Source organism: Leptodactylus fuscus, chromosome 9, assembly GCF_031893055.1.
Source record: "Leptodactylus fuscus isolate aLepFus1 chromosome 9, aLepFus1.hap2, whole genome shotgun sequence".
Taxonomy (NCBI): Eukaryota; Metazoa; Chordata; class Amphibia; order Anura; family Leptodactylidae; genus Leptodactylus; species Leptodactylus fuscus.
The window spans coordinates 50,759,341-50,782,312 of NC_134273.1; the positions used below are offsets into that span (position 1 = coordinate 50,759,341).

Consider the following 22,972-nt stretch of genomic DNA (forward strand, 5'->3'; position numbering starts at 1 on the left):
AGTATAATGAAATAGAAATATGTACAGTAAATATGATATATATATCTCCAATATCTACAGTGTTGGTCAAAAGAATTGGCCCCCCTGCAATTCTGTCAGATAATACTCATTTTCTTCCAGAAAATGATTGCAATCACAAACTCTTTGGTATTAATATCTTCATTTATTTTGCTTGCAATGAAAAAACACAAAAGAGAATGAAAAAAAAAGTCAAATCATTGATCATTTTACACAAAACTCCAAAAATGGGCCGGACAAAAGTATTGGCACCCTCAGCCTAATACTTGGTAGCACAACCTTTAGACAAAATAACTGCGAACAACCGCTTCCGGTAACCAGCAATGAGTTTCTTACAATGCTGTGCTGGAATTTTAGACCATTCTTCTTTGGCAAACTGCTCCAGGTCCCTGAGATGTGAATGGTGCCTTCTCCAAACTGCCATCAAGAGATCTCTCCACAGGTGTTCTATGGGATTCAGGTCTGGACTCATTGCTGCCACTTTAGAAGTCTCCAGTGCTTTCTCTCAAACCATTTTGTAGTGCTTTTTGAAGTGTGTTTTGATCTTTGTCCTGCTGGAAGACCCGTGACCTCTGAGGGAGACCCAGCTTTCTCACACTGGGCCCTACATTATGCTGCAAAATTTGTTGGTAGTCTTCAGACTTCAAAATGCCATGAACACGGTCAAGCAGTCCAGTGCCAGAGGCAGCAAAGCCACCCCAAAACATCAGGGAACCTCCGCCATGTTTGACTGTAGGGACCGTGTTCTTTTCTTTGGAGGCCTCTTTTTTGTTTTTTTCCTGTAAACTCTATGTTGATGCCTTTTCCCAAAAGCTCTACTTTTGTCTCATCTGACCAGAGAACATTCTTCTAAAACGTTTTCGGCTTTCTCAGGTAAGTTTTGGCAAACTCCAGCCTGGCTTTTTTATGTCTCTGGGTAAGAAGTGGGGTCCTTCTGGGTATCCTACCATACAGTCCCTTTTCATTCAGACACCGACGGATAGTACGGGTTGACACTGTTGTACCCTCGGACTGCAGGGCAGCTTGAACTTGTCTGGATGTTAGTCGAGGTTCTTCATCCACCATCAATCTTGTGTTGAAATCTCTCGTCAATTTTTCTTTTCCGTCCATATCTAGGGAGGTTAGCCACAGTGCGATGGGCTTTAAACTTCTTGATGAAACTGTGCACGGTAGACACAGGAACATTCAGGTCTTTGGAGACTTGTAGCCTTGAGATTGCTCATGCTTCCTCACAAGTTTGCTTCTCAAGTCCTCAGACAGTTCTTTGGTCTTCTTTCTTTTCTCTATACTCAATGTGGTACACACAAGGACACAGGACAGAGGTTGAGTCAACTTTAATCCCTTTCAACTGGCTGCAAGTGTGATTTAGTTATTGCCACCACCTGTTACGTGCCTCAGGTAAGTAACAGGTGCTGTTAATTACACAAATTATAGAAGCATCACATGATTTTTCAAACAGTGCCAATACTTTTGTCCACCCCCTTTTTTATGTTTGGTGTGGAATTATATCCAATTTGGCTTTTTGACAATTCTTTTTGTGGTTTTCCATTGAAGACAAATTAAATGAAGATAATAATACCAAAGAATTTGTGATTGCAATCATTTTCTGGAAGAAAATTAGTATTATCTGACAGAATTGCAGGGGTACCAATACTTTTGGCCAATACTGTATGAACATTGTGGACATATTCATTAGATGACCAACACATTTTATTGAATTACCCGAAAACAATGAAAGAGAAAATAATATGTGAAAGAATGATTTGAAGGTACTTACCAATGAGTAAAATCTCCTAGGTGCTGTCTTCTTAGGAATCTCAAGTTCTCCTTCATTTACTGGACTTGATTCACTTAAACCTCTCTTTAAAGTTATTTCTCTTGGCTGTCTGTTGATCACAGGACAGGTTTTTGCCCCAGTATACTTCCTTTCCTTTGTGTCATTGGTGTTTCGGTTTGAGTTCACAGTACTGTTTCTCTCTACCTGTTCCACAAAGCTGTCATCCATTTTTATTTGAGCGTTTTGCTTTCTAATCTCTTTTGACACATCCAGTCCTTCAACCATCTCCTTTTTATCTGTCCAAAGTTCCAATGTCCTACTTGCCTTTTCCACATTTAAATCAAGCTTCTTCTTATGACTCAGATCATATTTCACATGTCTGCAAATAATGTGAAATGAAAAAATCATTTGTATTGAACTGTAATAGTGCAGGAAGGGTAAATTTGCAAGCTAATTTCACATAAGATTTTTTTGTGAGCTCAACCTTCCTAACCATGTAGACAGTCACACTAGCATATCCGAGGTTGTGACTGCTTAGACACAGTGGGGGCTAGAGAAAAAATATTACACATGCACCAGAATCAGTGAACAAGCACCTCTTAAGGGTTGCTGGAGAACTGGAGCTGGTGGAGATTGTTATAGGTCCTGTTTAAACCTGTGAGCAATAAACCATGCTGGGGAGGATTTACTAATTCTGTCTAATTTTTAGACAATGTTTAGACAGTTTTCAAAATTGTCACATGTATTACAGTGGCTTGTACTGGATGAAGCTTTAGACTGACTAGTGTAAATTTATAGCACCTATTAGTTGCCTTATTTGTGCCAGACTTTTACCTCTTTTAGACAAGCCCCTTTCAATAGACTCCAACTCCTTGTCAGGCACGAAAAGTGTTTAAAACACATAATCAATGTGGTGTACAGCATGTTGGCCATTTTTTTGGAGCGAAGCAAGCCAGAATTCTGATGTATTAGGCTTATCAGATGTGTACCTGTTTCTTTACTGATTTGCCTCCTTCTGCCACTGATGAAATCTACAGTATAAATCTATGGAGAGGGGTGGAAGGAAAGAGTTCCTCAAAGCAGAGAGGACAAGAGGACTGTAGAGAGTGTTTCATAACATAACATAAACTCATATTTCTCATTTAATGTTGTAGAAAGCCTCATATAGCCTCTCTTCTTCTCCTTCCTCTCCGACCTCCATACACTTAAAGGGAGTGTGCTGCCAGAGAATTACCTATTTTTTTAAAATCATGTTATAGTTTAAACCATGTTATTATCCATATTTAAAGAAAAATAATCCTAAAAATTCTGCAGTTCTGACTCTGGCTATTTACCCAAATAATATGCTTAGAGATTTGAAACACTCCGATTTATCAGTACACTGACGATCACAGGTCTTATGTATATATAGATGAGACACAGAATCCACCAGTCACAATAGGTGATTTTACTACTTATCCATACCTCTCAACCGTCCCGAATTCCGCGGGACATTCACAAATTCGGTGTGCTGTCCCGCGGTCCCAGTTGGCAGGAGGTACTGTATGTTCCGGTTTCAACTCATCGGTGTCCGGAGTGGGGGAACGACATGAAACTGGGGCAGAGATGGGGGGATAGGAAACTGTGGGCAGAGATGGGGGGGGACATGAAACTGGGGACAGAGATGGAGGGGGGGACATGAAATCGGGGACAGCGATGGGGAGACATGAAACTGGGGGAAGAGATGGGGGGGACATAAAACTGGGGACAAAGATGGGGGCGACATGAAACTGGGGACAGAGATGGAGGGGGGACATGAAACTGGGAGCAGATGAAGGGGTTATATGAAACTGGGGGAGAGATCAAGGGGGGACATATAATTTACGGGTGACTGCTGGAGGATTATACTGTGTGGGAGAACATGAAAAACATGAACGAGAATGGGAGGAGTCAACATAAAAGTGGGCCGAGCAAAATTTGCGCACTCCGCACATTTTGTCCCTCTTTCTGCTCTTCATAAGTTGGGAGGTATGACATACCTCCCAAGTGTCCCGCATTTGGCGGGACAGTCTCGCTTTGAAATCCCTGTCCCGCGGTCCCACACAGCTCCCTACATGTCCCGCTATGTCCCTTTAATGTTTTACTGAAAAATCATTCCTCCGCCTGCTTTTATATCAGATAAAAGGCTCTGGTGATCGAAGGAATGTGGGGGCACATGAAAAATGAATGAGAATGAGCGGAGTCAACATAAAAGTGGGTGGAGACAAATTTGCCGCCGCGGCACTGCACGCTACGCGCACTGCACATTTTATCCCTCTTTCTGTTGTTCAAAAGTTGGGCATTATGCTTAACTACTCACCCAACCTCCATGACCTCTGCACAGGTCACAGAGTATGCCTAGAAATTTCTCCTGAGAAGTCACTAGGGTCTGCACCAAATCATTATGTCTATGGCAAATGGTCCATCTCCAGCAGACAGGAAGTCATTTTAGGCTTAGTGGCAAGAGTTGGAGTTGCAAGATTTTAAATATAGATAATAACATGGAAAATTAAAAACTATCAAAATTCTTAAAAATACATGTAAATATAAAAATGTCATTGAAACCAATTTCCATGTGACATGGATTACAAGTAAAGTATATTGCAATGTTTGTTTTCTTCCCCTGCATTATTGATTTATGAAAAAATTAAATTCTGATAACCTTACGCACAAAAATACAACAAGTTCTGAGAATGTGAAAGCTGGAATCTGTTTGGTTGTTATGGGCAACATCAAAACTCATAAATTCATAAATATGAATGAGACCCAAAGTATATATGAAAGGTGCATACCTTTTTTTTCTTTAAACAATAAATGGACTTTACGTTGCATAAAATTCCTTTAACCCTTTCACGACAGCTGTCATAATAGTATGCTGATGTCGGGTATTTAAATATAGTAGTGCTCAGGATCATGGGCATTAAATTCTCTGGCTCCTCAGTCAAAGGTGACTGAGAAATCATTTTTTCAGCAGCACATGGGTGCCAACATTTTGATATGGAATGAGATCAGGGGACAGCAAACCATTCACATGACAGGAGGTTCCCAGGCTTGTCTGCCATTGCCTTCTGTTACAGGTTGCTCTATGCAGCCTAGAATAGAAGTGCTGGTATTTTGCAATGCAATAGCAATGTATTAGTGATCATACCCTCTAGGGGTAATGACTAGAGATGAGCGAGTAGTATTCGATCGAATACCTCCCCGCCATAGGTTTCCGTGTAAGTGGCCGAACACCAAGGGGTTAAACGCATTGAATATTGGTGTTTGGAAAACAGAGTCAAAAACAAAAATCAAAAAATGACTGTGGTTGGAAGGGTTTAATAACAAATGGATAGATGATGGTTTATGGAATACCTCACGTCAGGTGTTGGAAACCGTAGAGAACCTTCCAGCTCTGATTTTTTAACCTGCAGCTCCTGTTCCACCCTGTTCTTTTTGCTGCTTGAATGTTGATGTTCATTCTGTAATTGTATAGAAACATTTTTCTTTCTCAGTTTGTAAAACACACCAAAATGGATAGCAATACATGTATAATGAAATAAACAAATTAATTTTTTTAAAACGTTTGTATATTTTTTTAACATTTTTCTAAATAATCAGTGACAAAAAATTAACGCACCAAGAAGTAGTTGAAGCTTTGTATGTGTAAATGTAATGATGAAAGATGTAAGTGTATCCCTTCACAATATTACAGCAAAAGGATATAATTTATTGGGGAAAACCGTACAATTGAAAAGAGGCTCTAGTACCCTGTTGGGCCGCCTCCAGGCTGGATCCAAGATGCGATAAAGCTGGACATTGAGGCATACAGATTCTGAGTGATATCCTGCAGCATATTTGCCCACATACATTGCAGCTGGACCTATAGATCCTGCATGCTTGTCGGTTGACTTGAACATATAGCTGAGCTGTTAGTGCCCTTGTATCACTACTACATCTGATCCACAGATCATCACTCCAGCATTTGGGGCATTGTGTTGTTCAAGGTCACCACAAGGTCATCCATACTCAAACCCAACTATGACTGAATCCCAAATAGAACCTGAAGTTATTAAAGATTATATGGTTCTCATCCGTAGCAGTCCAGGTTGCTTAGTAATGACACCCCTGAAAAACAAGACAGCAGTGTCTGACTGTCAATGGCAGGACTTGTAACCTGCATGTGAGGTCAAATTTCCTTCTGCTAAACCCCAGGAATCAGTCCAAACTGAGACAAGGATGTGTAGCAAAGGTGCAAAGGTGCCCCCAGTATCTGGATAGTGGACAAGGAAACTGTGGGAGTTGCTTGTGCTTGTTGGCAGATCAAACTGTCTCCTCTCTTGGTGTCTGGGTGAGTCATCCAGAGCCTATTGTTGTGTATCCTAATGTAACAACAGCTAGGACAGAAGACCCTGGTGGGCAACTTGTTAAAACAATTATTCTGCTTCTCTCAGGCCAACTGAGCAAAAGGTCTCTAAGTAGTCTGTGATCTCTCATCAAGAAAAAAAAACTCTACCCAAAAGTAACTTAAAACATAACTACATGATGAGTTTGGCAGAATGCAACACTTCTATCTGGTACATTTTTTTTTTGTTGTCAATGAGTGAATATAGATGTAATTTACATAAAAAGCTGAGTTGCTTTGTTAATAAATACTTTGCACTGAAGGAGGAGCGCAAAAATACATACAGTACACAGTTTATATGAGTACACCATATGAGTACACCTAGTCACAACATAATATATATATTCCTATTTTCACAAAGTGAGCTCCTAAAGAGCTATTTAGCTGTAAAAAAATTTTTTATAAAAATATTAAAAAATAACATGCTAGGGTCTTAATGTGTTCTGTCCCATTTCAGAAGGATGCTACATTTAGGGGTCAGAGGAGACACATTTATTTATGTTGTGTATTATAATCCTAATCTATCATAACATATTAGACTTTTTTGAACTGTTAAATTCACATTTTCTATTTTTGATAGTTTATTTGTAAGCAAAAAGTGCCTAAACTAAACTAAGCACTAGAGATGAGCGAGTACTATTCGAAACGACCGTTTCGAATAGCACGCACCCATAGGAATGAACGGCTGCATCCATTCATTCCTATGGGTGCGTGCTATTCAAAACAAGAGTTTTGAATAGTATTTGCTCATCTCTACTAAGCACCATTGTCTTTGAGGGTGGATTTACACATTCATCTGAATGAGTAGTTTTTCGACAAGCATGGCTTGGCATGGCTTTCTGCATGTTCCACTCAAATGAATTTTCAATGGGTATCAGAAAATTTCAGAAATTTCTACTATAAAATCTTCTTGCATGTGAATTTATCATTAAGCTGCCGATAGACAATAAAATATATTGTCAACTTTCTAAAGGTCTGGCAGACCACATAATTTGAATGGAGGTCTCCTGACACTCCCCTAATGGCAGATATCGGGGGAAATATGAATCGGACTGTTGGATTTCTAATCAATCATTTATCTATCTATCTGACTAGCTATCTAACATGTATGGGCTGCTTATATGTCAAAACAGCTAATTCTTTACTGGCCATCACTCAGCTGTGAGAGACTATGGGTGTATTCACATATATGTTTATTACACAGACTGTGAATACTAGCTGTTAAAAAAAACAGGACCTATAATTCCTATTTTTGACCATTTTCATGGCCCCTGAATAGACTCTATGAGGGATCCGTGAAAATGGGTGCATGATAATATGTATATAGCCTTACAGATTATTATATATTATTATATATACTAACAATGACCAACTGGCACAGTGTGATAGAGGGCCCTGCCCACAAGGGCTTACAGTCTATGTATGTTGCATTGGTCAGAAAAACACACTTCACCTACAGATAAGATTCATACATTATTATGAAACAGTTAAGAATACAAACATCTGTCCCGATTTCCAGAGTATAAATTACAATTTTTCAGTGGTGCATTCTAGAAAAAACAACAACAATTTTTGACTATTTTCTATAGTGAAATAAAATCACTATCAAATCCACTTCTAATTCAGTTAATGCCTCAAACAAACTTTGTATACCGATTTTGTCACGGTACTCAGAGCGTTGATCTTTACCTTCTGCACATCTTCCATCATTTCATCATGTGAATCTTCTTTAGGTTCTGTAAACTGACTTGTCTTCTTTTCAGCACTGATGTTATTGTCGCACGTACCTAAAAATGAAGTATAAGAAGTTTATCAAGACAGTTGAGCTATTGGAAGGGAGTAACAGGATGACACTATAAACATGTTTTGGGGTTTTTTTTGTAGCCTGTAACCATAAAGACACAAAACAAACTAGTTGCAAAAATGCAGTCAGCCATATTAGTAATGCTATATTAATACAATTTACATGTTAATCGTAGCTGCCTTCGGGCCTATATGGTAATGCCCAGACGTCATGTGGTCTGGTATATTACCATATAGGCCCAAAGCCTGTGCTAGCAGTACCATATAGGCCCGAAGCCTGCTAGGATTAAAGAGGACCTTTCATGGGTTTGGGCAAAGGCAGTTCTATATATAGAACTGCCTTTGCCCAAACCCATGAAAGGTCCTCTTTAACAACGGATCCCGTAGAGGTGAGTAACAGTGCTTATTATCTTCGCTCATCTCTCCTGGGGCTCCGATTATTATACTCGGAGTACTGAAAAGACCCCTTAGTATAATAATAGAGCTTGAAGGGTCCACTGTGGCCCCTGCAACCTCTATTATGCCCCACAGTCTATTTTGCCACTGTGGGGCATAATATAGGCGGCAGGGGCTGCTGTGGGATATATATATATATATATATATATATATATATATATATATATATATATATATATATATATATATAAAGGGGTTGGGTGCGTGGAGAAGTGAGGAGTGAAAAATATGTGTTTCAAACTTTACAGAGTCAAGTCACACGGGAAATGTGGGGAGACGTCTCCTGTGAGTATTACTGCATTGTATTTATTGTAATGTCAGAATGTAATGTCAGACATTACAATAATGTCAATTGCCCAGGGCCCCGCAAAGCCTGGATCCGCCACTAGATTGATTTATTACCGTCCCTGCCTTCCTGATCAGTGTGTACACAGCAGTCAATGATGTGGCTCCCCTCTGACCCATGAGGAGTCAGATAAGCTCAGGAGTAACAGGCAGGAGGCTGTATTCCTCCTGTAACTGGGACTAAGGTATCAATCCCAGTTAGGGTCTGTTCACACAGAGTTTTTTGCCAGCGGATTTTGATGTGGAATCCGCCTGCAAAAATGCCTCCCATTCATTTCAATGGGAGCTGCTAGCTTTTTTTTCCACTAGCATTTTTTTTCAGCTAGCAGAAAAAAAAGTGACATGACCTATCTTCAGGTGGACTCCGCCTGGAAAAACCCATTGAAGTCAATGGGAAGTAGAAAAACTGCGATGCGTTGACAAGGCCCGTAGGTCCCTATTTTTTAGTAAGCAGAAATTCTATGAACTCGGGAATCAGTCTAGCAGTTTGTTGGCCCATTTGGTACATCAAAACACGGCTTCCCCGGCTATTCTCCGAATATGCTCCGGGACAGGTGAAACCCTTACTAGTGGCAATGACATCCGGATTAGATTCCACCAGTACTACAGTGACCTATATGGTTCCAAACTTGGGGTTAGTGACAAGGACCTGGCTATTTACTTAGATTCTATTCCCTTCCCCGCTCTGTCTGATGATCAGCGTGTTTTTTTGGACTCCCCCTTTACTTTGGAGGAGTTGATGGAGGCGTTGGTGGACATGGCAAGGGGGAAATCTCCTGGCCCCGACGGTATCCCAGTGGAGGTGTATGCTCAATATGGAGCTGTGCTTCTGCCTGTATTGCTGAAGTGTTATGAATCTGCCTTTGAAGTCCGCAGTCTTCCGGAATCCTAAATGTAAAGCACCATGGAATTAATGGCGCTATATAAATAAATAATAATAATAATAATAATCCTTTTATGAAGCTACTATTGTTGTTCTTCTCAAACCGGATAAGGATTCGCTGGACTGTGGTTCTTATAGGCCTATATCTTTATTGAATACTGATTTTAAAATACTGACTAAGATGTTGGCGAGGAGGCTTAACACTGTGGTTCTAGATCTGATCCACCCTGACCAGACCGGTTTCATGCCAGGCAAATCTACATCTGACAACCTCAGGCGTGTCCAGGTGGTGACCCAGATTGGCTCGGTCTCTTCGGAGGATTGGGCAGTAGCCTCACTGGATGCGGCTAAGGCGTTCGACTCGGTCGAATGGCCTTTCCTTTTACAGTCCTTGCGTAGGTATGGGTTTGGGGACCATTTTATTACGGCGCTATCCATTAACAGTTCGCTGTCTCCGTATTTTACATTAGGTAGAGGCACACGACAGGGATGTCCTCTCTCTCCGCTGCTGTTTGCTTTGGCTATAGAACCCCTGGCCTTACTTCTTCGGCAAGATCCTGTTTATAGAGGTATATCTATAGGTCCCCAAGAGGAGAGGACGGCGCTTTATGCCGATGACCTTCTCCTGTTCATGGCTGACCCCTCCACATCCCTACCCCGAGCCATGGAACTGCTAAATATTTTTGGTGATTATTCGGGCCTGCGGACCAATTGGTCTAATTCCTCTTATATGCCCATAGGTCGTACTCTGACGGCAGCGAAGGGAGAGGTGGTGTGTGGATTGCCGGTGGTCTCTGCCTTTAAATATCTTGGAATTATGATCCCTAGAGATTATGGGACGTATCTGGACCTCAATATTTTTCTCCTCCTTTCACACTTTCGCTCTAAATTCCAGACCTGGGCTACATTACCATTGTCCTTAGCTGGTAGAATCAACCTAATAAAAATGATCGTTCTGCCCAAATGCCTGTACTCCCTTAGTAACTCGGCCGTGCCTGTCCCTCTCCGATTTTTTAGACAGATGCACTCTTTGTGGACCTCTTTTGTCTGGGGCCATTCTAGACCCAAATTACGATTATCCGCTCTCCAGAGACCGAAACAGCTTGGGGGGGCGTCCCTCCCCGACCTGTGTCTTTACTATTTAGTGGGACAGCTTCGTTTTATAAAACCCTGGCTTTCCCAGACCCGGCCCTCGGGACCTGAGGCGCACCTGGCTCACCGCCTGGACTTACGCATACTGTGGCCGGTTCTGGACCACTCTCGGCTATTTAGAGGTCGACTGCTACCCATCCATGCCTTGGCGGTACAGGTTTGGAAACAGGCCCGGAAGGTGTCTTCGTATTCAGATGTCCCTGTGGAGACCCCTTTATGGGATAATCCTGGGCTACCTGATTTGTTTGTACTATCTGATGCCAGGTCCTGGTCCAGATATGGAGTGTCTTCCTTGGCTGACCTATACTCACAGGGAGTGTTTGTCGCCTTTGATTCCCTGGCCTCCTCCCATGAAATTCCGAGGCACCAATTCTTTAGATTCCTTCAGATACCGCATGCCCTTTCCTCATTATTCCCTCACCAACCTTGTACCATATCAGAATACCCGCTTATTAGTGTGTTACGATCCCAAGGCCCAGGAGGCCTTATTTCAGTTTTGTACGATCATTTGATTCATGCGAAGGTATCTCTAGCCGAAGCCCCGATATTGATGCGATGGCGTACTAATATCCCAGAGCTGACGGAGGAGACATTCCAGGAGATCTTAGAGTCTCCTCTCTATGTGTCACCCTCAGCTAACAACAAGCAGATTCAGATTTTTATTCTACATCAATGTTATCTGACCCCAGTCCGGTTACACCGGATGGGTCGGTTAACTGGCCCTAATTGTCTTAGGTGTCATGCCCTCGTGCGGACTTTTGGCACATGCTGTGGAGCTGCCCTGTTATCCAAACCTTTTGGAGGGGGACCTCCTGACGGAAGTCCTGAACCGCCCTGTTCCCTTTTCTCCCGAAGTATGTTTATTCGGTGTGTTGGAGGAGGAGTTATGACAGCATCACACCCGCATTTTCCTTCGGGAATGCCTGTTTTATGCAAGGATAGCCATCGCATTGCAGAGGATGGCCCCTAGAGCCCCATCCGTTTCCCAGTGGCGTAAACTTTTCTAAAGTTTGGGGAGCTTGGTGTGACTCCCCCATGATCCAATATTCTGCCTCTTCAATGCGCTCGGCTATTGGTGCCTTCACTCCGTAGGGGTAGCTCGTGCTGGTTAGGTTCATGGCTCCCCCTGTCATAATACTGCTTCATTTTGTCGGTATAGCATGTAATGTTCTGCTTTGAACTGTACGGGCCGGGGTGGGGTTTGGGGCAGGAGGTGACATTGTTGTGGCTTATCTTTGTTTGTTTGTAAATTATTTTTTTTTTCTGTAGGTTTTATTTGTGCTTACATTCTATTCTTTTTTCACTGTATTATTTGCTCTGTTAAGCACCTTTCAATAAAGCGAGTTTAAAAACTGCTAGCGTTTTGCAAAGAGAAGTTTCCAGGTCTATACACTTTGTTGGAGCAAAAAAAAACCCAAAAAACTAAGAACGCGTCAAAAACCCTTCCAAAAAACGCCTCATGTAAAAAAAAAAAAATGTGTCAAAAAAAGTTTCCTCATTACTGAAGCAGATTTTTTCCACTGCCAAAAACTCCATGTGAACATACCCTTACAGGGTAAATTAACCTCTGTCACCAAAAAAAATTGTGTTCTGATGCCCCCAAAGATCTATTCTGAACCTATGGGGACACAGTAAAATAAATAAACAAACAATTAAAGTTAAAGTAAAATAATGTAAAAAAAATATATATATATGCCACATGAAACATGAAAAACAGACACATTTTTCCTCTTCTTTTGTTTACATTTTCCCAGATTTTCCCAAAACATGCAGAAATAAAATGTCTCTTTTCCTGAACTAGAGAAATTGGCCTGGTGCTGAAGTGGTTAAAAAAATATTCACAGTACAGGGAGATAAAGCTGTTTTTTGTTGTTTTTTTCTACCACAATCTGTACCCATCATGAGCAGGATCAAATCAGTGCTGTTAGTTTTGAATCCAGATATGCTACTTAGGCTCTGTACTAGACCTAGGCAATATACGTCCCCCGGGCCACATCCGGCCCTCAGACTGGTTCTGTCCGACCCGCATAGCTTGTGGGATAAAAGTAGATGCTGAATGGGAAGTCTGCTAAAGGACCTGTAATGATGTCATCACAGGTCCATTAGCTCACTAGGATAGGCTAAGACTCGTTAGTGGGCGTAGCCATACAGGACAGTGTGGTTGCTGTTACACAGAAAGAGCAAGCTAACGGGAATTGAGATTGAAGGAAGATAAGGAGAGAAGAGACAGCATGTGTGAGTAAGAGGAGGGAACTGGGGGAAATTTAGGGGGCAGTTAAACTGAAGGCAGATGGAGAGGGGGGCATTAAATTGGGGCAGCTGGAGGGACATATTAAACCGTGGGGGGTAACTGGAGGTGGACATGTCTGCCTCTATTTGCCCCCAGTTTAATGTCCCCCTCCAACTAGCCCCACTGTTTAATGTCACCCTCCAGCTGCCCCAGTGTAATGTCCCCCTCTAGTTTCTGCTAGTTTAAGCTGGGGCACCAGGACTTAATGCTGTGGGACATTTGGAGGGAAATGTTATAATGTGGGGGTGTATAATGTTAGGGTGACTGTAGGAGGATTATACGTTGTGTGGGCACATGGAAAAATGATACATTACAAAGAAATAGTCACTTCTCAAAATGTGACTGAGGGCCCTTCTTGCATGCTGAGTTTTGCAGAATGCAAAACTTCTACGTGGTACATTACATTATGAGGTAGAGGGGGTTACACAAGAGGTAGCAGGGCCGGCATCGGAGATAGCATTGCTAATACAGTGGTCAGACAATTTTGTAATAGAGGTTGTTGTAAACGGGTTTACATTAGGAATTAGAAACGTGCCTAGACAAGCTTTGGATGAGATTCATCCTAAGGACTCTATGCAGTGGCTGATTCAGGGGCTATTACGATCCTGAGTTCTTCTCTGGACCCGGTGCCCTCCTGATATTGGGACCCACCTGTGCAGGGTGAACCTGTTTGCATGGATTTACCACCATTGCCAAACCACACAGCTTGATTGCTGCATGCAGCCAAAGCCATCTTCCCTTCAAAGCCTGCTTCATCACTGTATCCTCCAGTGCTCCTCTTTATGTGCCGGTGTGCACTCCTCCTGGCATCAAAATGCCAGTGAGTTTCTCCTCTCTGCTACACTGCTGACTAGGGGGATATATTGAATCAGCCTATCGCTTTGCTGACTCCAGGATTACTGAATGGATTTCCCACACATATACAAACACACCTACAGCCCTCCTTAAGCTACTCTCTGGTTTATGGACTCTTATCTTGGGCACCTGTTTATTTTCCTGCTGGATACCTGGACCTCTTTATTATTGACTTCTGGTGAATTTATGTATATCTGCTCTGATAGTGGCTGGTTAACAACCCAGCTCTCCATCATTGATCCTCCACATGAACAAACGACTTGACTCTGCTTCCTATGCCACCCTGCCATCTCCTATAATATTAACATGTGTACATGCTCTAAAAATCAGACCCAGAAGACCCGGAAAGTCAGGGACGACGCAGCTGCTTGTCATACTGTGCCGGAAATGTTCAGATCACTTTGTCCATCTGGCCTTGCTGGAGAGCGTTATCCTCATAGTAGCACTTCCTCACTAGCTGTTAGGATTGTGCAGTAGCTGCGGCCATGATATGGGCGTCGCTACCTGTTCCCCTACACAGTCCAGGGTTGCAAGGATTAATCTGCCTTGCAACAGTCGGGGGTTGGGTGGAACAGAAGCACACAGGGTTTAGTTCGGTCTCTGTATAGACCAGGCGTTTATGGCTAGACAGTTTAATTGTTGTAGCGGCTGCTCTGACCTGCACAGGTGGCTCTGTGAATTTAACAGAGCACACCTGGTTCTTCAGTTAGCTGGCAGTGACACTGTCAGATAGTATTCACACTTAGGTGTTAGCAGTCAGAGTCCAGAGGGCTCTGCAGGATATTATTTCTTTTAGTTTTTATTAATATATCCTGCTGACCATAACAGTATCTTAGAGCCTGAACACACGCCTGGGAGCGGTGGAGCAACACTTGCAACAATCCCCACCAGCTGCCCCAGTTAATTTTTCTGACCTATATCAAGGCTATGGCTCAGTTGGTGGGTAGTCTGCCGACCTCTGCAGCATCACCGTGTCCTCTCCTGCCTCCGGAGTGGTATGCAGGTGAGCCACAGGGATGTCGGGGATTCATTCACCAATGTAAAATATAGATTGAAGGTCCCAGTCTCTTCCCAGATGAGAAGTCTAAGGTGGCCTTTGTGGTTTCCTTGCCACTGGAAGAGCTTTGGCCTGGGTTACCCCATTAAAAGAGTGGGATACAGCAGAGTTGGCTACACTAACCTCTCTGCTTGAAGCGCTACATTTGGTGTTTCATGGCCCTGTGCCCCAGTCCACCTACGCCTCTCAGCTCTTATGCTTAAAGAGGACCTTTCATCAAATCGGGCACATGCAGTTTTATATACTGCTGGAAAGCTGACAGTGCACTGAATTCAGCGCACTGTCGGCTTTCCCGATCCGTGCCTGGTGTAAAGCGCTATCGGTCCCGGGACCGTAGTGCTTTAGTGTCAGAAGGGCGTTTCTGACTGTTAGCCAGGAACGTCCTTCTGCCTCGTGGCGCCTATCGTGCTGTGCTGTGGAGCGGGGAGGAACGCCCCCTCCCTCTGCTCACACAGCTCGTCCTTAGACGAGCATTATCAGGAGATGGAGGAGGGCATTCCTCCCCGCTCCACAGCACAGCGCGATAGGCGCCGCGAGGCAGAAGGGCCTTTCTGACTGGCTAACAGTCAGAAAGGCCCTTCTGACACTAAAGCGCTACGGTCCAGGGACCGATAGCGCTTTACACCGGGCACGGATCGGGAAAGCCGACAATGCGCTGAATTCAGCGCACTGTCAGCTTTCCAGCAGTATATAAAACTGCATGTGCCCGATTTGATGAAAGGTCCTCTTTAAGGCAAGACCAGAGCTCAGTAGCGGACTTTGCTATCGAGTTTCGGACCTTGGCTTCCGAGCTGGATTGGCCAGACAAGGTACTGGTGGCAATTTTTTGGGAGGGTTTGTCCTCAAATATAAAGGATGAACTAGCAGGCCGAACACCGTCTACCTCACTCTCTACCCTTATAAAATCGGCTACTTGTGTAGATAGATACACAGTTGTCAGATAGGAGAGTGGAGCGGGGGCTCAAACATAACCTCATGTCACAGAGGGGGGTCATAAAATCTACTACTGCCCGGCCTGTTGAGGAGTCCACTGAACCTATGGACACCTCCCGTGCTTCCACTCCTGGTAGCAGCAGGAGTAGGAAAATCAGGGGGGTGATTTGTTACCGTTGTAACAGGCCAGGGCATATTGCTCCTCAATGCTCGACCCCACTAGGGAAAAGGGCTAGCCAAGTGTCCATTGGGGGTGGGCTATTTGGTACCCAAAAGTCCCATAATCGTGTCCGGTTCCCAGTAGCCCTTAAGCTGGGAAATGATTGGGTTGACACTAGGGCATTTGTTGACTCTGGGGCCATGGGAAATTTCATTTCTGTAAAATTTGCTCAGCAGTTTGGCATTCCTATGAAAGCTCTCCAGACCCCCATTAATATCAAGGTAGTTGACAGGTCTCAGATTCGGCCGCAGATCCAATTTGAGATGCCACCGTTGCTTCTGCAGTGTGGTACACTGCACACAGAACAGCTCCCTTTTTACATCATGGAGGGCTTAACTGATGCAGTAATGCTAGGTCTCCCATAGTTACGCCGACACTCACCAGTCATAGACTGGAGGCAAGGGGAGATTAGTAAGTGGAGTGCAAGGGAAGATGTATGGAGGCTATACCATCAGCCGTCCCTCCAGTGAGGCCTTCAAAGCAGGAGGGCTTACCCCCTCAGCCTGCAGAGGTCTTTACTATAAATGCTACTAAGACTCTGCCAGTACCTAGGTCTCATATATACTCCACTCACCTGTTGCCAAGGGCAACGCCGCCTCAAGGCAGAAGCAGGAGACACAACTCTGCAAAAAAGTCTTATTGCCCCCTGCCATCAGATGCCAGGGAGATTTTTTGCCCGCAAGGGAAAGATAGGGAAAAATTGAACCCTAGATTTAGTGAAGGCACAGTATCTGGGCAGGATAAAATGACTAGACTTGTTTACTCCCCTGACTTGTCAAGTCCTGTGGTTAAAGGGGTTGTCCCATCACAAGGATCCTATCTATACTGCTAGTTTATGTGGATTTAAGACTTTTCCTAAATGCATTGCTTTATCAAAACTGCTTTGTTTGGCCGCTATCTTAATTTATTCACTTCATTGTTTACACCTCATTTCTATGGCCCTTGGGATTATCTGCTCATTTGTCAAGTGATGTAGCTGCCTGCTCTCAGAGGGGGGAGGGAGGGGCTGGGAGCAGCTCTGAGCTGTTTGTGTCTTTTAAGTAACGGAGCTTCACAGAGAGCTCCGGGTTTTCTGAGCTCTTATCAGTCAGTTTAATTGAATTTGGCTAAGGGCTGAGATAGGGAGTCCGTTACCTCTGTATGTAATGCAAACTGACTCAAATCCAGCTCTGCTACATCAGCTTCACACTGTGGTAATTCATTCATAACCAATAACGTGCAAGTGAAACCCCACCCACCTATATGCCGAGAAAAGCAGGAAGTGAAGAGAGCACAACAGCCTGCAGGTTAGTGAACAAGCGTCATGGGAATACCCCTTTAAGTTTCCAAATGACAAAGCTCCACGGTTTATACAATCTGCCATGAGTTAGGCCAAGGATAGGAGGGGAGCAACAACTGATCCCAGACGTCAGGGATGGAGTTGTCCCCAGGGGATCATATCTGGCTCACTCCTCGTCATGTTCGTCTCCGATCCGGAGATGCATGGTGTCGTTGCGCTGTGGAGGGGGGGTAGTGTTAGGATTGTGCAGTAGCTGCGGCCATGATATGGGCGATGCTTCCTGTTCCTCTGCACAGTCCAGGGTTGCAAGGGTTAATCTGCCTTGCAACAGCCGGGTGTGGTCGACTGTTTGACCGACATAGGTGTCAACCAATGGACACTCGGGCGTGGGCAGCTGGGCTATTTGCTTGTGACCGCCCCTTGCCTATTTAAGGGGGCTGGTCTGGACGCCCAGTGCGCTAAGATCAAATCTCAAACCCGAAACGATGTTTGTGTGCGTGTATGGGTTCCAGCCTGAATAATCTTTAGTTGGCCTAGCTAGTAAATTACCCCTGAGATAGCAATGCCATTAGTTGGGTACCATGCTGCCTTGTGTGGGTGTTGTGTGAATTATCTCAGGTGGCTTTAGCTAGTGATACTCTCAGTCAGTATTCACACTGTGAGTTGGTGGCAGTAAGCTGCCTTGGGGGTTTGGTGGAACAAAAGCACGCAGGGTTTAGTTCGGTCTCTGTCTAGACCAGTAGTTCTGGCTAGACAGTTTAATTGTTGTAGCGGCTGCTCTGACCTGCACAGGTGGCTCTGTGAATTTAACAGCGCACACCTGGTTCTTCAGTTAGCTGGCAGTGACACTAACTGTCAGAGAGTATTCACACTTAGGTGTTAGTACTCAGAGTACAGAGGGCTCCGCAGAATATTATTTCTTTTAGTTTTTTTTATATATCCTGCTGACTATAACACTAGCTACCTTGACAACGACCCCATGATGGACACTGGGACTTATGACCTAGAGTTTACTGCTAGAGCCTAGAGCCTACTGCCATCGATTTGAAATTAGAAGATGTAGAAAACAAGTGAGGAAGAACCTACATCCATATCAGGGGAGTGCTGGAGTCGGTAACTACGTTTCAAGAGACTGTTTGCAGCGCTACTTTAACAGGTGGACCTCACACTGCTTTGTATGGACCATATTTGAGTAAGAACCTGAATGTGCCCAGGAATATCATCCTCAAGCTCTATACACAGCGATTAAATCCATCATATCAGTGGCCAGGAATTTACAGCCCCTGATGGATATAGCTCCATCGATACAGCTCTATGCAGAGAGTCAGTGGGATGAAATGGATCCCAGTGACCCTCTGCCCCAGACTCCTATGCACTTGGCCAACAAAGCACAAATCATTGAGCTCCGCCTGACCTCCATGACCAGAAAAGACTCATGTGCCTCCATGATAAATTTATGACTTGTCTCCCCTGTTTTCTTTGCAGGTTATCCAGAATGAATGTTACTATTTGCGATTTTCATTGTACTTGGTATTTTCAGACCTTAGCCTTGTTTCACTACCTCTAGCTAATGTTTTATGTCAGCCTTAATATTGCCATTGAGAACTCTTTGTTTATCATTCAGATGATATTGTTATTATCACCCTCTCCCAAGGCTGCCCCTGGATTTATTGGTTGTATTCTTCAATAGCCTATAGCACTTTATTCTCCCCCTTATTATCTTGGGGGTTAGCCACGACAGCGGTTTCATGTGTCTCGTGCTCTTTAGGCGCTATAGGACTTGATGCACTCCACTTAACCCCAGAGTGCATGCCCTGATTTTGAGTTTGCTGTTACTGTTTTTTCATGCTTGTGGTTTTTTTTTATTCTTACAGTGCTACCTATTTTCTGTCTGTATTTATGGTGGTTTTGAGATTCTGCTTATGATTATCTGACCTGAATTGTCCTCTTCAGAAGTGAACTGGTTAGCCCACACTTGAGACCTTCTCATGTGTAAGATTATTTCACCTAATGTGAGGGGGATTCAGTTCCACTCAGAAGCGTTGTAAGGGGTTTCTCCAATATGACAAAATGAAACCTTACATTTTTTGTATTCAAGAATTTCAATTCACTGACACCTCATTTTCTAAGTATTTAATTCACAAAAAAACCCTATTGGCCATACCCCAAATCAGATCAAGGGTAGGGGAGTGTCTGTCTTTACATTTAATAAAAAGTCAGATACCAAACCAGCTATTAACTGGGCAGTCCATAAGGCCACAGTTAGCGGCGTCCTTATAGCAGAAGCCTCTCGTCTAAGAAAAGGAAAGGACTAAGGTTCAGGCAGAATTGGAACATGAACTATTAAAACTATAAACTGCCCACCAGCTGCCAACTGCCTTCCCACTCACTGCCTTACAAAATGTATGGATGTCAAACTACAGCATGACTCGTATTTTACAAATATGTGAATAAATCTAATAAGCTGATAGCATCTAGTGCAGCGGTTCTCAACCTGTGGGTCGCGACCCCGGCGGGGGTCGAACGACCAAAACACAGGGGTCGCCACATACCTCCCAACCGTCCCGGTCAGTGGGAGGTATGTCCCGGTTTCAACTGATCGGCGCCCGGAGGACGCCGATGAGTTGAAAACACAGGCGATTAAAGCAGGAGCTGACACAGCCAGCTCCTGCTTTAACGCTGTGCTGCGGCTTCTGTATGTGTAGCCGCGATGTGATGACGTCACATCGCGGCTACAAGGCTACAACTATATGAGTGAGCGAGACTGAGCGGGCGACGGGAGGAGCGTTGGAAGGTGAGTGTTTTTTTTGTTGTTGTTTTAAACATTAAGGTGGAACATAATGAAGGGGCAGATGAAGGGGGGGACGGCATGACACTGGGGACAGAGATGGAGGGACATGAAACTGGGCAGATGAAGGGGGGGACGGCATGACACTGGGGGCAGAGATGGAGGGACATGAAACTGTGGGCAGATGAAGGGGGGGACGGCATGACACTGGGGGCAGAGATGGAGGGACATGAGACTGTGGGCAGATGAAGGGAGGGGACGGCATGACACTGGGGACAGAGATGGAGGGACATGAAGCTCTGGGCAGAGATGGGGGAACATGAAACCGCGGAACAGATGGAGACAAGAAACTGGGGGAAGAGATGGGGTGACTTGAAACTGTGGGCAGATGAAGGTGGGGGTACAGCATGACACTGGGGACAGAGATGGAGGGACATGAAACTGTGGGCAGATAAAGAGGGGGACGGCATGATACTGGGGGCAGAGATGGGGGAATATGAAACTGGGGAATAGATGGGACATGAAACTAGGGGAAGAGATGGGGGACATGAAACTGTGGGCAGATGAAGGGGGGGTACGGCTTGACACTGGAGGCAGAGATGGGGGGACATAAAACTGGGGAAGAGATGGGGGACATGAAACTGGGCGCAGAGATGGGGGGACGTGAAACTGGGGGCAGAGATGGAAGGGGACATGAAACTGGGGGCAGATGAAGGGGTTATATGAAACTGGGGGAGAGATGGTGGAGTACGGGTACGTACGGGTGACTGTAGGAGGATTATACTGTGTGGGAGCACATGAAAAATGAATGAGAATGGGCGTAGTCAACATAAAAGTGGGTGGGGCTAAATTTGCACCGCATATTTTGTCCCTCTTTCTAATCTTCAAAAGTTGGGAGGTATGCCTAAAGCCATCAGAAAATACATATTTCCCATGGCTTTAGCCACTCAGAAGCCGCGCTACTGTCTGCAGCAGCGCTATTCAGCTGGAACGCATGCCATTATGGATGCGTGTTCCAAACTGAATGGGGTCACCGCAACATGAGGAACTATATTGCGGGGTCACGGCATTAGAAAGGTTGAGAAACACTGCTCTAGTTAAAGAGGTTGTCCGGGCAAAAATGTATTTTTTAAATAGGCTGGGGAGGTGAAAAAAAACACAAAAAAATAACACTCTTTTCCCTGTTGCACTGATGTCCTTCCAGTACGGTCCGGTCTTGCTGTGCAGCTGTATTTTTGAAGTGAAATTCCTTGCCAGCTGTGATGACCAGGTTTCCTTCTGCTGAAGTGCTGAATAGCCTTACAAATCTGATCAATACCAAGTCCCACTTTCTTCAACTGTCAGGTCTTATTTCTTATGCTCTCTTATCCCCACTTAACCCTTTAACGACCAAGAATGTATCATCCTATGAGGCCATCTAGAGAGGGCTCAGGAGCCGAGCTCTCTCCATACACGACATATGCTTCTAACAGCTGTGATTGGTCCCGACACCGATTTCAGCGGTTAACACTTTAAATGCCATGAATAAACACATATGTGGCATCTAAAGTGATAACAGAAAATATGGGTGTCACCATCTTTTACCGATCACTGCCCTCTGGAATGACAATGGAGGGCACCGATCAGTTGCCATGAGAGCTGGGAACCAGTGGCGTAAGTAAAGTTTTGTGGGTCCGGATGCAAACTTTTGTCCAGGGCCCCCTACCCACTTCCTAGAGTGATATATCAGATACTTGAAAAGGATCAGTGGCGTAACTACCGCCGTAGCAGCAGAGGCAGCTGCCACAGGGTCTGGGACATTATGGGGGCCGGCAACAGCCGCTACCGCTGTGTTTTTTTTTTTAACAGGCCGGTTTCTACGCAGAGAGGCCGCAGGCGGACATCGGCAGTTACCTTTACAAACCCATTCAAGTGAATGGGTTTTAAAACTGACCGCCCGCTTTCCGTCCCCTGTCCAATGTTGCCGGAGTTGAGGACAGAAACCCGGCGGAATGGCAAATAGTGGACTGTTGATTGAATGTACTGAATGAATGCCACAAAAATGTATCAGTAGAAAAATAATGTTTTAAAAATATTATGACTTAAAAAAAATTAAACCAACCTTAGTGTAAGTGTACCCCTTTAATTGGATAACTGGGTACTTATCTGGGTAACCTGGTTAGGTCCATATTCTTGATAACTCTTTATTATAATACTGTTTACTCGTACTAATTTACTGCACTTGATTTGAGCTGCGCATTATATGCCATTGGTATGTATGCAAAATGGTTTGTTATATTATCTTGGTGTTAGGGTCAAATTTCTCCTTTGAGGTATTCCTGGGAGAGGTGGAACCTTTGCACAGGCTTGGCATTGTACTGCAGATGGTCAGTGACACACACCCAACAGTACGGCCCTGCACTGGCTATCGCAGTGGTGTGATCACGCTATATAACAGTGGTGTCTGCAAGCCACTCCATCAGTTTGGCTACCAGTGGTGTTAGGTTGGAATACCTCTGTACTATCCTATGAGATACAGATGGTGCATCACCCACAAAATGGTATTGCTACAAGGTCATGTGTAATGAAAATAAGAAAAATGCCTCACACTACAAAGTTATGCCACATTTCTTTACCAGTGCAAAGAAACTGCTTGTTGCAGAAGGTAAGAACAATGCATATGGACAGCTATGTTCTCTTACTTGTGAGTTACATTAGTTAATAAAGTACTAATT

At 44.1% G+C, this 22,972-nt stretch overlaps 1 protein-coding gene across 2 annotated transcripts in view; it reads right to left on the reverse strand.

The window, feature by feature from the left end:
- PDE4DIP (phosphodiesterase 4D interacting protein) overlaps window positions 1–22,972 on the reverse strand; it is a 184,743-nt gene that overhangs the window by 39,543 nt on the left and 122,228 nt on the right. For both annotated transcript variants that reach the window (XM_075286675.1, XM_075286674.1), the window contains 3 exons: window positions 7,887–7,984; window positions 5,168–5,274; window positions 1,796–2,174 (listed from right to left, as the gene is read on the reverse strand). In XM_075286675.1, the coding sequence (XP_075142776.1) occupies window positions 1,796–2,174; window positions 5,168–5,274; window positions 7,887–7,984 (584 nt within the window). The remainder of the gene's footprint in view (window positions 1–1,795; window positions 2,175–5,167; window positions 5,275–7,886; window positions 7,985–22,972) is intronic.